We start from the raw sequence: 16,922 nt of genomic DNA on the forward strand, positions 1-16,922 counted from the left end.
TGGCATCTTCTGTTTTGCCCAGCCTCCCATGGATCTCCAGCTGCCTGCCTGTCCTGAGGATTGCCAGCTTGCGACCTATTTCCTCAGTCTTGTCCAACTTGCTGTGGTGAAGTAATGAGGAGAGAGCCCAAATTGAAACAAACAGACCTAAAGAGGCACCTCAGCACTGCAGAAGCATGCAGGCCACTAGTTGTAGAATGGCATGGGTAGGACTTCCACCAGAGGGTCCTGGTGGATCTGGTACAGTCACCCTTCGAGTCATTGCCCCTTACTGTGTCCTTGAGCCCCCCCCCCCAGTGCTGTTTCCTATCTGACCACTTCACTCACATTCTGACTCAGGGAGTACAGAAAGCTCTTCTGTTTTAAATTCAGTGGTCGGTTACTGATTTCCCTGCCTCAACTATCACTTCATTCCTGAGCGGCTTCCCCTGCTCTCGGCATTGCCTTGCCTTCTCCCTTCACTGCCCCATTCACATCTTTCTCTGCCAGATCTTTCTCTTATCAGGGAATATGGGAGTTTGTGGACCGTTTGCACTTGGTCTTTTGTTCTTTACCTCTGAATACACAGGTGGAGTCCCTGCACAGCCACCTGTCTGCAGATGACAGCAACATTTTTTATCATATATTCTCTTAGTTTCAGCAGAACACTCTAGACTATTTGGCTCTGGTTTCCACAAGGGAATTTCCCACCAAGGAATTGAAGTTTAATATACTTAATATTGAATTGTGAAATAAATCCATCTTTCAACCTGCCTACATACCTCGATTTTTCTACTTATAATAACACATTTCTATAATCACATGGTATGAAAATTTCCCCTGAATTTGAACACTCACATAAATCTCAATATGTATCTATCGATGTTCAAGTCATCATACTGGCTGCTATAGAGTAGTAAGTCATTTATTCACAATACCCGCGGATATTACAAGCTTTCAAGCAGAGTATGGCAAAAGCATTAGGTATTGCATCCTTTAAGGAGACAATAATTGCTCTAACAGACAAACCTTCCCAACTACAAAACCTATAATATAGAAGTTTATATTGGACTCAGGTAAAATCCATTCAGGCATTCCTGATCAGCAAGAGGCTGTCTTCCAAATGAAGGTTGGAGTTGCTACTTACAGACCACTGTGCATGTATTTAGAGGCATACAGAGGTATGTGTCACTGGGAATTGAGATTTTGAAATGGAAGAAAGGATTCATACTCAAAAGAGAACAGTTGAGAGGACCCCTCATGGTATCCTGAGTAAAAATCAAAAGTAGCCATAAACATGCATGGTGAATTAATTTTTTTTTTCTCTCTCTCTCTCTCTCTCAAAAAAAATGGTACCCAAACCTCCCTACAGAGAATGCCAGGTAAGCAAGAAATGTCTGCTGGGAGCAGATGAGAGAAACTGAAGGAAGGAGATGCACATGAGGAATGAGGCAGACAAGCCCATGACTGAGAAACCAAGTGGAAGAACAGGAGGGTGGTAGACAAGGAAGAAATAGTCAAAATTTTTGGAACAGGTAATGAGAAATTTTGAGCCAGGATTAGTAAGCATCCCAGAAAGCACCTGCATGTGATGTGTGGGAGATGTGGGGGTGAGGAAAGGGGGGACTCCTGCACCTCCACACCCCAGCTAGTCCTCAGGCCCTTGTGTGGACACTGCCAGTTAATGACTGAGAACCGGAGGCTCCAAGGTCCTTCGCTAGCCCCAGGCCCTTTCTCTGACCAAACCAGTATCTGCCTTATTGAAAAGAGTGGGGTGCATCCCCCCCCCAGGCGCAAAGGATAAAGTCAAGAATGTCTGTGTCCTACTTTTACTCTCTAACTAGTGCTTTCTTTTCTAGAGCCGCTTTCTGCCAAACTTGACATGATGCAAACCTACATCAAGCTGCTCTCAGATCTGGACTGGGACTTCATTTAGGATTCTATCCATATTTTCTTTCCAACAAGAAGGCTATTGTGAACAGTGAGCCTCAATCAACCCTTCCTCCTCATGCAAAATTAGCGCTGCAGTGAGAGGAGCCTGTTGGCGTCTTTGATGAGTACACAGCAGATTTGCTTCATGTACATTCTAGGTAATAAAATGGATGTGCATCTGCCCTTTCTCACCTCCTGGTCTTCAGCAAATGTCCAGCTTTCTCTGAGATCCAGTTTGGACATTTCCAGTGTTTTCCCATCTTACCCCGAGTGGAAGCTAAATCTCTCACCCAACTCTGCAAACACCTACAAGACCCTCTCTTCCAAATCCCTAATTGCTTCTCCATCTAAAACTCTCCCTTGCTCAATTGACTCCAGATGCAGCGACCTCTGCTGTTGCCTGAATGTGGAGGCCACCCTGCACCAGTCTGGTAGACTGTTCCACTGGATGGCCACACCACCCACCTCCTCCCTTTGTTCGGCTGAGGCTCAATTGTCTTCTGTCCAAGAGGCCTTCCCTGACCATTCTCATCTACTCATCTCCACCACCCAGGGTCTCTTACTCTCCTTCAAGTTTTACTTTTGTTTCCATTTCTTTTTCATAACATTGACATCACTCTCCATGTTGTGTATATGTATAATTGCTGGCTTTCTCTCTGGAAGATGAGCTCTCTGAGGCAAGCATTTTGCTTTGTATAAATTTTTAAGCTAGTACAAATATTGATGTGGCCGTGTCACTGTGATATGCTGATTATAAGTCCTTTGGGTATAAACCAAGAAGTGGGATAACTGGGTCAAATGATGGTTCCATTCCAAGTTTTCTGAGGAATCACCATATTGCTTTCCAGAGTGGTGATACCAATTTGCAGTCCCACCAGCAATGTATGAGTGTGCCTTTTCCCCCACATCCTTGCCAACATTGTTACTTAAATTCTTGATGATTGCCATTCTGACTGGAGATGAAATCTCAGTGCTTAGTTTTAATTTACATTCCTCTAATTGCTAGAGATGTTGAACCATTTTTTCATATATTTGTTGATTGCCTGTATTTCTTCTTCTGTGTCTTTTCAATTCCTTTGCCCACTTATTGATTGGTTATTTACTGTTTTGGTGTTAAGTTTTTTGAGTTCTTTATATATCCTGCAAATTAATGCTCTACGTACAGGTGTCAAAGATTTTCTCCCATTCTATAGGCTCTCTCTTCACGTTCTTAATTGTTTCTGTAACAGTGAAAAAGCTTTGTAGTTTGATACCATCCCATTTATTGATTCTTGATTTTACTTCTTGCACTTTAGGAGTCTTTTTGAAGAATTCAGTTCCTCATGCGACATGATGGAGATTTGGACTCACTTTTTCTTATAGCGCAGGTCTAATGTGTAGGTTCTTGATCCATTTTGAGTTGAGTATTATGTAGCTTGAGAGATAGGGGTTTAATTTCATTTTACTACACATGGATTTCCAGTTTTCCTGCCACCATTTGTTGAAGAAGCTATCTTTTCTCCAATGTAGTTTATGGCACCTTTGCCTAGTATGAGATACTGTATTTCTGTGGGTTTGTCTCTGTATTTTCTATACTGAAGCACTGGTCTTCATGTCTGTTTTGGTGCCAATATCCTGCTGTTTTTCTTACTATAGCTCTGGTATTGTGATGCCTCCCGTTTCACTTTTCTTGCTGAGGATTGCTTTGGTTATTCTGGGCCTCATTTTTCCAATTAATTTCATAACTGCTTTTTCTATGTCTATGAAGAACATCATTGGAATTTTAATAGAAATTGCATTAAATCTGTAGAGTGCTTTTGGTAGTATGGACATTTTAACAATATTAAATCTGCCTACCCAAGAACATGGGAGATCCTTCCATCTTCTAAAGTCTTCTTCAATTTCCTTCTTGAGTATTCTATAGTTTTCATTGTAGAGGTCTTTCACCTCTTTTGTTAGACAGATTCCCAAATATTTTATTCAATTTCAGACTATTATGAATGGGATAGTTTTCCTAATTTCTCTTTCAGTTGATTCATTACTAATGTACAGGAACATAATTGATTTATGGGTGTTAATTTTATATCCCTCTGCAGATTTTTCTTATTGCTGTGTCTTTCTTACCAAAATTGATAAAACTTTATCTGCTAGCTACATAATGAACCTTTATTAATTTATAATGATTCCTCATTTTTCATCAACATTCCATGTATTCTTATCTATTACTTGTCTACTATCTTTTTATGATATCTTCTTCACATTAAAAAAAAAAAACTATACAACTACACCTATGTTTTCTTTTATAATTTCTGAGATTCCTATTTGGGTTAATAATGTTTCACCAGTAAATTATGTATGTGATTTTCTACACTTATATATGATTACACACACACACACACACACACACACACACACACACACACACATAATTTAAATCTTAAATACATATGAAATTTATTTCTAATTGTGATATAAATTGAAGTCAATTTTATCTTGTTCCAGATGGATCATCAATTGTGCCAGCAGGCTTCACTGAATAAATCCTTTTTTCTCACTGAAATGAAACACTATTTTTTCCTTGCATATTAACTGAGATTTATTTCCATTACATTCTGCTGTCTAGTCCTATTTCAGTATTATACTGCTTAATTATAGTAACTGTTTTCCAATATCTGGTAAATTAGATCATTTATTAGACTTTTTCATAATTTTCTTAATAGTCCACATATTTTTCAGAAGAAAGTTTCTGAATTACAGAGGAGCAGGTAAAATCTGTCTACTTACCAAAAGCAGATCCTCTGTCATATGGATTCATTTGCCATTTGTTGAGCACTAAACCAATAACAATAAGAAAAGTTACCCAGAAATGTATGACATTAAAAATACTCTATAAAAAAAAAAACAAAGCACATATTTTATATTTTACATGATATCTTAATTCCTCTAGATTCAATATGGTCACACACATTATTTAGAATATATATTTAAAGCTAGAGCTTTTTTGTTGAAAATCAAAACATGTCAAAGATAGTAATCACTGGCTTATCTAGGATTAAATTCTTATTTTCTTACTTGATTCAGTACACTTCTTATTAGGTGACTTTGACCTTTGTCCTCATTCCTACTTAGATGGTTGGTAAAATGAAGTTTAGGTAAATAAGCATACTGACTTCAATCATATTTATCAATAACTGGCCTGTATTTCAGAATCTAATAATTATTCTTCTATTATTATTAAAGGAAAAGCAAGACCTTTATCTTAATTCAATCATATTAAAAAGTTACACATTTTTTGTTTTTTTGTGATTGAAATTTTCCTTTTCTAAAATATTTTAATAGTCTATGAATAAAGAATTATAATAGCTAAGGAGAAGACTATTTTCTAGTCCAACTTTCTGCCCAAGGTAGAAATCCTTTCTAGATCATTTCTGATCAAAAGATATCCATCATGGGGCTAGGGTTGTAGTTTGGTGGTAGAGCGCTTGCCTTGCATGCATGAGGCACTTGGTTTATACTCAGCACCACATAAAAATAAACAAAAATAAAGATATTGTGTCCATCAAGAGCTTAAAAAAAAGATTTCCATCATTGGCTTAAATACTTGGAATAATGGAGAACTATCTTTCTGGAGGTTCTCTTCCCCATTGTTGGCTCAATTTAGGTATTGGGAAGTACTTAAGTTAAACAGAAATCATGCAGATTATTTTTAACTGGTCCTGGTCCTACTTTCTAGAATTATTTTCTCTGCAGATCTCCTCCACAAGTTGACAATTACCCTATTTCCTTTTGTACTTCTCCATGTTTCGATATCTTTTTAATTTCTCAGAGGACATGATTTTTTTCAAACCCTCACCATTCTAATTGTCCTGCTTTAGAAGAATTCTCTTTTATAATCATCTCACATAAAAGATGACATACAGTTATGACAAATTCTGAAACTATTTTATAATAAACCAATAGTCTAAATAGTTATACTCATTTTCTATTTCACAATTCAATTATAAATGAATTCTATGAACTATATAACATTGTTATTTTCAAACAAGCAAAAAGAAAATGTGATATGCCCATTCACTCTACTTAAGCTTGCTATTTTGTCACAATCCTATTTTGTAATATGACACAAATGACTTTGAAATATAAGTTTTGTTAAATTATAACAAAACCACAGATTAACTAAAATAAAACAGAATTTAAAAAGTGTTTAACAAAAGCAACATAATGTAAAATAAAAGTAAGATTGTTCATGGCACAGAAAGAATCATAAACTTACTAAAAGAACCAACTGAAATAGAACTGAAAAAAATTGACCATAAAATTTATACTTTACATTTTAACTCTCTGGGTTCCTTCCTTCCAACCTCAAAAAAAAAAAAAAAGCACACTTCTTTTCCCACCATCATGGGTTTCTACTCTATATATTATCTGTAAAATCCTTCTTCAATATTTCCTTTGCAGAATGTTGTACCAATTTATCTTTAATATTAGACATAAAAAATTAAAAGGTTAAAAAGAAAAGACATGAAGATAACTAAATGTAATTTCCAAACTTCCAGTGTTCTTATTTTAGAAGGGACAATATTTCACTATGTGGGTTCTAAATGGCACTTAGCATCCCTGTTTTCCAGGGCACAAAATTCTAATATCACACTGCAGGTATTGGTAATAAAAAGGCATACCAAACCTCGAACTTCTAAATGTCAGAATGAGAATTAATGATTTACACAAAAGAAAACATCCATCTATAATAATTACCCGAAGCACCAGTTTTAATTGTTGTTTTTCCTTTTTTCCCTTCTTGTTGGTCTTTCAGAGTTTCATAAACTATCTGTATAACTGGAATACTGAAAGCCTATCAAAGAAACAAAGTTTTTTTTATTAGTGACAGGTATTAATAAGTTAATAATCAATATGAATGACAAAGGTTATACATACACATTGAATATTACATGCATTGGGTTGCTGCTCTAATTTCATTTGCCCAAACCCAAAACACCAGTAAGATAACAGGGAGTTACTGAATGAACAAAACAGAAGGCAGCTGATAACCCAAAACATAAACAGTAAGGCCCTTCAGAACAAACCTAAACTAAAAAGTATCATCTAGTCTGACAAATGGTTTCTCTAGAGGAGGCCAATTGTAGATCATTTCTTTATCACTAAGCCACTGCATTAAAATTCTGAAATGAGTATAAACACTAAACATACCACAATTCTTCTCAAGACAAGCTTAAATCTATATTCTTAAAGCCATACTCTTGTAGACGTTCAGTTTGTTGACAACAAAGACATTACTCAATGGAAAGCCATCAATTGCTTACAGTTTGAAAATGGTTGTTTGGGGGTTTGTTTAATATTTTTTCAGTTGCTGATGGACCTTTTTTTACTTATTTAACTGAGAATCAAACCCAGTGCATCACACATGCTAGGCAAGCAGTCTACCACTGAGCAGTCTACCTCCCAGCCTTGGAGATGGTTGTTTTAGTAAATATTTCAAAATAACACTATGGTTCAAAGACACTTTAAAATTCAGCTCTTAATTAAAGTGAAATGTTAATTTAAATGTATTACTTACACCAGTTTTTCCACTTCCTGTTTCTGCAGCCTGAATTGGGGGAAAAAAATTGATTTACAGTAAAACTGTCAATTACATAGATGAAATTAAAATGAAACCATGTAGAACTCTTTAACACTTAACTAGCTGCCTTTATTTTCACAGTACTTCAAGATTACCCAGACTTCCCCAGACAACTTTAACTATTGCTAATTCAATTCCTTAAGAATCTGTTCTTCCTTTCCTTTCTATTGCCACCAATCCAACTGAAGCCCTCATTGTTCTAATCTGATTATTATGACAATGTCCTAATAGTATCTAGCCCCACAGAGCAATACTACAATCTGCGTCCAAAGCAGGCTTCTCAAAAACCTAATTCTGACAATGTACCACACCTATTTAACACACTTTCCACTTTCAAAAAATGTCCAAATTCTTTAACAAGACACTGGAGCAAAAGTCCAAAAAATCTAACCCACAATATTATTTCCTATTTTACCAAGCTACATCTCCCACTCAGGAATATGTATTTTATGCTCCCATCTACCTGAACTACTCCAGGATCACATCCTCCCTTCTCCTACCTACTGTTTTTCTTGGAGCTTTTCTCTTCAATCTTCCCTTCCTCCAAACAGTCCCTTGTGATCCCTCAAGCCAAAGGATAAACTGACTTCCACCTGAACCCTGTAGTACTATGCATCTCCAAAGTAGGTGTCCCACTCTCTCATATGACATTTACTTCTGCACGTCTTCCTACCCTACTTGGTTTAAACCAAGAAAAATACAAATGTAATATTTTTTTTTCCTTGTGCCCCTACAGCTTCTACTCAATACTTTGATGGCATATGTATCATAAGTGTTGGTAAATAAATAAAATTAATTAATCATTCTTAAGCCTATGGAATTCTTAAATCAGGCTACACAAACAATACAAATACACCCCTTTACAATCATATTTAAACATACCATAAGTACATCACCTCCTCCTAGGATCAATGGGATGGATTCAGCTTGGATATCAGTTGGGAGGCTAAAAGAATCACAAGTGAAGAAATTTAGTTAAAAAAAAAAGAAAATCACCTACCTAAGCTAACTAAATCATTTTATTGGTAAATGCGACCAATTTTTTCAGCTAGAAATATGCCCAAGTTAAAAAGGAAACATAATTGAAAGAATCACCAGAAAAATCATGTATCACTTTACAACTAGAATAAAAAAAATTTGATATAGTCACTAAATGTTTAAATGATAAAACACCCTTGTTACCATGCATTTAGATTCTATGTACTTACAGCCAATCCATCTCTTCCACAGCTTGTGCAATCTCAGGCATAACACCCATCTCTGAAAATAAAAAGTAATTTTAAAATCCATACAACTAAACTTATCATAAATCATATTGCTCTTAAGATTCCTTTCACAGAACTGGGTAGACTTTAAAGCATGGCTTATTGATATCAGACCCACTAAGTATAGCAACTGCTGAGAAATGTCCAATGTCCAAGTTTTGGAGACACACTTGAGTTCAAATTCAAGCTTTTAGTTACTAGTAAGTGACCCTGAGCAAAGCCATAATCTGTTTTCTTCACACAAAATGAGGCTTATATGACTTACCTTGTAGGTATGAATACAGGAAGATTAGTGATAATAATGTAATGCATCTGACACATAGTACTCATAGTGCTGTTTACCTCCTAGAAGACTAGTGAAAAATCTGCCAGTCAGGGTTCTAAACCAGCATCTCAGTTGCTTCATTAAGTGATATGGCAGTTAGGTACCTTGCCTATTCCAATACCATTTGAATACCCTCAAGGATCTGAGAAAAATGAACAGCCCACATGTATTGGCAGCCATAATCAAAATTTTGGTTAACTGAAGAGGGAGCTGACAATGGTGGCAACTTCTGGGCAACTGGAAATGATCAGTTCTGATCTTAACTCTGCATATATTTAAATAATTCTACACCAAGGCAAGTCCAAAGTGAATAGATCAAGCTATTCCCAATTAAGTTTTCTCACTTCATCATTTCTTTAGTAAACTTTCTCAAGTTTAAAAGGAGTAGTCAGCTGGATTACTTCAATTTTCCTTCCATATGAGAAGGGATTTTTAAGTCTGAATTTATAAAAAGCACTTTTATTGCTATTATTACAAAAGTATACACTACTATAAAAGTGAATAAAAGTTAAACTTTACCAAGCCCAAGAAATTACAAAATTTAAAAATTTTGTAATTCTTGTCAGTTTGCGAAAAAGCATATAGCTAATCGTAATATATATATATATATATATATATATATATATATATATATATATACATATATATAATTTTTTTTTCATTTTCAAAAAGAAGGTTGTCATAACTTTAAATCTCCCCAGGAAAATCCAGATAGAGAAGCTAATTAAGCTCTAAAGGGAGGATCTTTCTAAGCATTACCCACTTTAGAATTCAGTTATATTCTCATTCTTAAAATACAAACTGCTTCAAAAAAGGAAGTGATGGTCTTAAATATGCCATATACACAAGCTAAAGCTGCTTGCAAAACAATAATACTGGAAAAAGCAACCACACAGTGCTTTCAGCAAATCCCAGACAATTTCTTGTCCCATTCTGGTCATAGCTCTGCATGTTTTCTTTGAGCACTTTTTAACATTTACAGGAAAAAAAGAATATTCATGTTATTTAATCCTACTTTTGCCTTTATTTCATCATTTCAGTCTCTTCTCCCAGTTCTCTGCCCCAACATTACTGAAATCTGTACATAACTTACAAAGACATGCATTTTATAAACAAAAAACTAGAACTTCTCTACAGATCTTGGCTCCAAAATTGTGTTAGGTAAGAATTAGGAAAAGAAAAACAGCAATCACCCTAAATAGATTTACCCAGGACTCTAATTAGATGTAATTTTGGTGATCTAAATTTCTCATATGACTAGAGATTTGGAATTCCTAATATTCTCACAGGAGAAAACTGAAAAGTATACAATATGTGACATCTGATGTCATTTTAATGGGTTAAAACATTAAAAGTAGGCCTAACAATTTATTACTATATAAATTTATCATATTTAGTAAGCTTAAGGCTAATTATAGCTTTATAATACTGTAGTTGCATAAAAGGAGAATGATAAAGAAAGGGAGAAGCCCAGTCCAGTGGGTACAGGCCTGTCTGTAATCCCAACTACTCAGAAGGCCAAGAAAGGAGAATGTCAAATTTAAGGCCAGTCTGGGAAACTAAGCAAGCAGCTCTAAAAAATAAAAAAAATAAGGGGTTGGGGTTGTGGCTCAGCAGTAGAGCACTTGCTTAGCCTGTGCAAGGCCCTGGGTTCGATCCTCAGCACCACATATAAATAAATAAATAAAATAAAGGAATTGTGTCCAACTACAACTAAAAAATAAATCTTTTTTTTTAAATAAAATAAATACAAATAAAAAAGACTGAGTATATGGCTCCTAAGTGGGGCACCCCTGGGTTCAATTTCCATTAACCCCCCCACCCCAACTACTGGGTTCAATAAGTCAATTCAAATCCTGTTTGTAATAATGGCGTATCATGGGCGAATAAATCAACAATTAATTTTCAAATTTTACGTTGGGCTAACTTAAACATGAGTGAAAATGCTTTCCCTCTGGCTTCGACATTTAATGTTAATATTGATACACTGTCCTTAACAACAAATAGAAGAGCAGGTTTATCCTTGCGTGGATTTTTTTTTTTTTTAACTTTAAAAGGCCTGGAAACAACTGAATGGAGGCAAGATCGTCACTTGTCCCAATGACCCCTCCCCACGTCCTGTTGCTTCCAGGCCTGGCCAAAACCTGATAGGATGCGGGCAAAACCTGGGTCGCAAAGCGCCAGGGCCACGTCAAAGGGGCAGGAGCCTGGCCATCCGCTAGCAGCTGGCACATCGCCACCGCCTGGTTGCCGCCGCCCCGCGCGGACTGGCAGGAAAGCCGAGGTGACACCGATGGAAGAGAAAGAAGCTTGAGAAGGAGCAGGGGCAGTGCCGTCCCCGGCAGCACCTGGCGAGAAATGCCCTCCCAGAAGCTGGGCCGCGCGGACGGGCCTCTCGGCAGCCGCCACTGACCCCGCCGCGCAGGGCCCCAGGGCTGCAGCGGACTGCGCCCTGCAGTCCGCTGCAGCCCCTAAAGCTCCTCCCCAGCCGCCGCGGGGCCGAGGCGTGCAGCGAGCCGCCCACACCACCCCCAGCTTCCACCAACGCACCGGAGAAGGCCGCCATCTTCGCCTGTCCTCCGTGGCTCGGCTCACTCGTTCCCTCCCTCCCTACTGACACCGCGGGCACGGCAGCGCGTGCTTCCGGCCCTTGGCCTTCCCGTTCCGAGTCCGGGCAGAGACTCGGCCCCGGGAGAACGGTTCCGACCGAGAAAAAGACACCCGGCTTGCCACTCACAACCCTGAGCCCCAGCGCAGGCCCAGCTCAGCTGGACGGTGCCTTCCCGAAGTAGCCAGGACCGGTCACTAGCCGTCCTGGTGGTTATCAATTCTTTAGAGCAGTCCGCTTGTCATCAGGATCACTTTTCCTCAGTCAAGGAAGCAGATGTTCGAGGATTAGGGTCAAACCATGGACCCGGGCTGATCTAACAGCAAAACTGCCCTCCTGGCTGCCTCCCTCGTCCCCCCCTCCCCCCACCCCCACCACTACCCCAGTCTTCAGCTCACATCAAGACTAGTGAGTGCCTGGGACACACTAGATATTTGTTACGTATTTTTGACGGAAATAAGTAGAGATTTAGGTCTCCCTCCTTTTCTTTCAAACATGTTTGATGTAGCTTTGATAATTTCAGGCTTGACTTCCAGGCAATTTTGACTCCTTTCTCTTTGCAGAAAGATGGTACAAGTAAATGAATATTAATTCATCCCACCACCCACTCTGCCAGGTAGTAATAGAATCTTTAGATGCACACACTGAGATTCAGGAAAGTTAGTAACTTGTCTAATACTACAGAGCTACTAAATGGCAACCTGGAATCTGGGCCACATCTGCTGACTCCAGGGCCCATTCTGTACTCTGTATAGTCTGTCCCAGAGTGTCATGAAGAAAAGTGAAACCCTAAGTTCAGATATGATTAGAAATACAAGTTTGAGAGTCATACCCTCTGGATTTGAATTCTAGCTGTGCCAATTGCTAGCTGTGTAGTCTTGAACAAGTGTGAAATTTCTCTGGGCTTCTGGTTGCTCAACTCTAAAATAGGGATGAGCAATAATAGCATCTATCTCAGGATTGTTAGGAGGATTCAATAAAATATATAAAGCATCTAGAAGAGTGCATATTACATGAAAACAATATAAAGTATTATCCCTATTATTATTTTTTTTTTTTTAAGAATTTACTTGAAGCTCCAAAAGCCAATGACAATACATTCAGGTCTGCAGTTTCACACTTCCAAGAGAGCACCACTCGCATTATATTCTATATTCTTGTTATGTTTTATATAAATGATACTGAGAATTATACAACTTAGCAATTTCAAAAGGAAATCTGAAATCTGGTGTTTGTGTCTTTAACATTCACCCTAATCATATGAACGTATCGAAGATGCAAATAAATAGAAAAAGTTTCTCTAAAGAAAGTTTTGAAGTGCTGTTGGGCTTTTCCTTTCTCAAGGGAGAAAGTAATTTCCAGGGTCTACTCAGAGAAGCTTTGATCGCAAGAAGTTGAGATCTGAGATGGGAGGAGAGGAAAACACACAGAGAGAGAAAGCTGGCTTTTTTCTTCCAAGGGCTAAACAAACCTGTGGGAAATGAACTTGAAGCTTCCCTCAAAGGGAATGTACATAAGAGAGCTGCCTAGAGAAGCTGAATTGTTCAGCAGACAGACCCTCAAAGGACCCTGTTGTTTCTGTACCATCCAGCTGGAGGGGAGATACTACCTGTGTGAGAGCCACTTGGAGGACACCAGCAGGAGAATCTCCAAGGCAAACACAAAATATGCCCTTTGGGGGAAAGAATCAGCCTTGAATGTGACTGAACCAAGGAGGAGCAGAATCAAATCACACGGCACCAGCCAATGAAGATGGGAACCCCACTCACTAGACTATCTATCCCTCCCCAGGAATCAGAGACAACAGCTGATAGGAGAGGGGAGAGCAGAGAAGACTGACCTCCACTACAACACAGCTCTCAGACTTGGGATAGGCCAAGGTGGGGAGGAAGAAACCTTGGTTAAATTTGTGAATCTAGATCACTATACTGAACTCGAGACTGTAATTGTATTGAAAGCAATCATAGTTTTTCATTAGTTGAGAGTGACTGGAAAAGTTCTAGATGATGCCAGACACTTCATTTAGGTGAGCAGAAAAGGTAACTTACAGAAACTATTTCAATATAATAAATGGTATTTTCTGTTTGGGCCCTATGAAGTTCAGCCCATTTAATATATTGCTATAATAATTATAAATGTGTGTGTGTGTGTGTGTGTGTGTGTGTGTGTGTGTTTTATAGTATCGTCAAGAATGGGAATTGGAATGTAACTGGGATTAACTTCTCTTCTGGAAGGTAGGTAAGGCCAGGTAGAGAAATATCAGGCAATCCCTTCATGAAACCAAAAAATAAAGGTTGTGTGTGCCCCCCCCCCACACACACACACCAGTAACATGATTAGTGGGGTCTGTGTCCCCAGAGCAGGCTGATTAAATGGGGACCTACTACCACAGATTTCTTTAATCCCTGCCCTGGATCTTGAATACTGTCATGATGGAGTCTTCCATCAATAAGCTCATTCATCTCTGCTGCAGCTCTTGGTTGGTGAGTATCCTGCACCCACCCTCCTTAGAATAGCAGAATCCTCATCCTCCATGTCCAGAGGAGAAGTCACAGTTAGGTGGGAACATGGCTTCTAGAAGGTGGTGCCTAATGGCAGCTGGATAGGAAGAGATTGGACTGACTTTTAAAATTCCTAATTTGGGTTTGTCTCCAACATTTATTTCTTTAACCTCATGATAACCCCACATTTCATGTAATTGCATGTTTTGGATCCCACTGATCATGTTGTAGTGCAATTTTACTATAATAAGTATGCATCAGAGAGACTGTGTTATATATTACAAGTAAGCTGTGATATTCCCCACTGCAGAACAGATGGTTTTGCAAAGACAGCCTTTAAAAAAAAAAAAAGACCTTCAGATACCCATGATAGTGCATATAAGATGAGCCTTGTGAAAGATTCTAGATTGGTCACTCAAAAGCAACACACAGCCTACATCTTAGTCTATTTTTACTGCTATCACAGAATACCTGAGACTGGATACTTTATAAAGAACAAAAAAGAAGGTAGGAAGGAGCAAGATGAGGAGAAAACAATCATCTTTTCAGACTTCTTTGTAGTGAAAGACAGCCTTGAAAACTATTTCTTCCTAGAGGGATATAAATGCTGATGCCAGTTGGTACTTCTAGGAACCCTCTGTACAAATGCAATGAGACATAAAAGTCAAAGCTGCAGGCTAATGTTACTGAAGCAAAATTGATGGAAACTGGCTTCTTAATGAAGATGGCAAACTAAGTGACCAGCCCATGTCTCTCTCTACACAGATCTCTTATGGCTCACCAATGCCTTTCTTAGTTAAGTTTCTTTAAATTTCCTCTTACCTGCAGCCCAACACACTCCTGAGAAGCACAGAAAAGAAATAAGATGAAGCATTCCTCATTACGGATGTTGTATAATGAATCTTTCAGAAAAAAAAATTCAAGTGGTCTATAATAGAGCAGTAAGTAATTTATTATGGCTATAGGGAGGGGACATTTGGCCTGGGTCCTAAAAGTACCATGAAACATGACCCTTGAGCAGGTGTAGTGGAGCATGCCTATAATTCTAGCTACTTGGGATGCTGGGGCAGGAGGACTGTAAGTTTGAGGACAGTCTGGGCAATTTAGGGAGAACCTGTCTCAAAATTTAAAAAAATAAGGAGGATTGGGTATATAACTCAGGGTTAGAATGCCCCTGGGTTTGATCCCCAATACTGAAAAAAAAAATCCTTGAATATATAGTCATTTCTTCACAACTAACAATGAAGATGAAATGTGCTTTGTGCAGTGGAGGACATGACCCAGGCCAGGGAACAAAAACCAAAGTAGATTGGTGCTTTATCCCTTCATCAACACCAATTCTGTCCCCATTTCCTAGTCCCAGCTTTTCGGAATGGAAAAAGCTAGCTACCTAGTTCCTAAGGATTTTGCCACCAAGAGGAAAGAAACAGCAAGAGAGAGAAATTGTTTTAATATAAAAGAAGTCGAGTAGAAATACAATATCTTCATTGCATAACTCCCCTCAAGTCATGCTACAAACCCACTGATTTTTTCACAGAAGTAACAGCACTCTTCTCTTTCCTTAAATGCTGTCCATGAAGTTTGTCCCCAGACCCATGAGGTAGGAGAAAAAAGTTCTCAAAAATACTTGCTCTGGATTTTGAATGTGATGGTGCCTCTCATCAATAAGCCCTTTGCCCTCTGCTGTGGCTTTTAGGTGGTAGGTCTCCTGCAGCCACAGTCTTTATAGTGACACACACCAAATCCTCCATGTGCAACCTCCTGCTTACTTCCAGCCTCAGTACCTGCCCTCTCTTCCAAAAACATTACTTTCCAGGATGTCAAACTGCATAGCAATCCTTGCGTACATCAGAGTGCCTTTCGCTGCTTTGCATTTTCTTATGCTATTCTCCTCCCTGGAATAGCTTTCCCTCCAGTTTTGGTAATGTCTTGCTGTGTTACAGCTACCCACAATTTTGTGAATTAATACAACCACCAATTTATTTGCTCAAGACTCTATGGGTCAGCCATTTCGGTGGGATTAGCTGGATGGTTTATCTGTTCCACATGGCGTTCCAGGAGTTATTCACTCAGTTGCGTTCAGCTGGTGTCTCAGCTGGGTTGGAAAATCTGGGAAGACTCACTTCCATGGGTGTGCCCTAGCATTTCCCCAGGGGGCCTTGCTTCCTCTGTGTGGTCAGCCTGGACCTCCTCACAGAGGATTGGTACCAGGGAAGACAGACTTCCTACATGGCAGCTGGGTTCTACCAGGATGTGTTCCAAAAATAAGAAGCAGATGTGCACATCTCTTGTCAGTCTTGAAAGGGAGTACAGTGTCCCTTGTGTCAAATTCTCTTGATCACAGAGCCCAAACTCATAGGGAGAAGAAATACACTCTACCTCTCAACACAATCAATGACAAAGAGTTTGCAGCCATTTATTATAAACTCACCTTCTATAACACATTGGGTATATTTACAACATATCACCCATAACACCTATCTCCTTGAAGAACTCCTAATTATCATTTGGATTCGGCTAAATGAGCACCTTACCACAAATCCTGCTATATGAATGTTTATTTCTCCTTTTCCTTAAAATTTGGAATCTTTGCTGTACATATAGCTGCCCAGAATAAAGATTCCCTCCTTCTTGGCCTCCTGGTAGCTAGATATGGCCTGTGTTCTGGCCAGTGGTGTGTGTGTGTGCGTGTGTG

At 38.7% G+C, this 16,922-nt stretch overlaps 1 protein-coding gene across 1 annotated transcript in view; it reads right to left on the reverse strand.

The window, feature by feature from the left end:
- Positions 1-11,736, reverse strand: part of LOC143387303 (ATP-dependent RNA helicase DDX1-like) — a 46,432-nt gene extending 34,696 nt beyond the window's left edge. Inside the window, exons 1-6 of the mRNA XM_076841823.1 lie at positions 11,669-11,736; positions 8,737-8,788; positions 8,411-8,474; positions 7,466-7,495; positions 6,646-6,742; positions 4,675-4,722 (exon numbers count right to left, since the gene is read on the reverse strand). Coding sequence (XP_076697938.1) covers positions 4,675-4,722; positions 6,646-6,742; positions 7,466-7,495; positions 8,411-8,474; positions 8,737-8,788; positions 11,669-11,684 — 307 coding nt within the window. The 5' untranslated portion in view covers positions 11,685-11,736. The remainder of the gene's footprint in view (positions 1-4,674; positions 4,723-6,645; positions 6,743-7,465; positions 7,496-8,410; positions 8,475-8,736; positions 8,789-11,668) is intronic.
- Positions 11,737-16,922: the final 5,186 nt, after the last annotated feature.

Source organism: Callospermophilus lateralis, unplaced genomic scaffold (genome assembly GCF_048772815.1).
Source record: "Callospermophilus lateralis isolate mCalLat2 unplaced genomic scaffold, mCalLat2.hap1 Scaffold_127, whole genome shotgun sequence".
NCBI lineage: Eukaryota > Metazoa > Chordata > Mammalia > Rodentia > Sciuridae > Callospermophilus > Callospermophilus lateralis.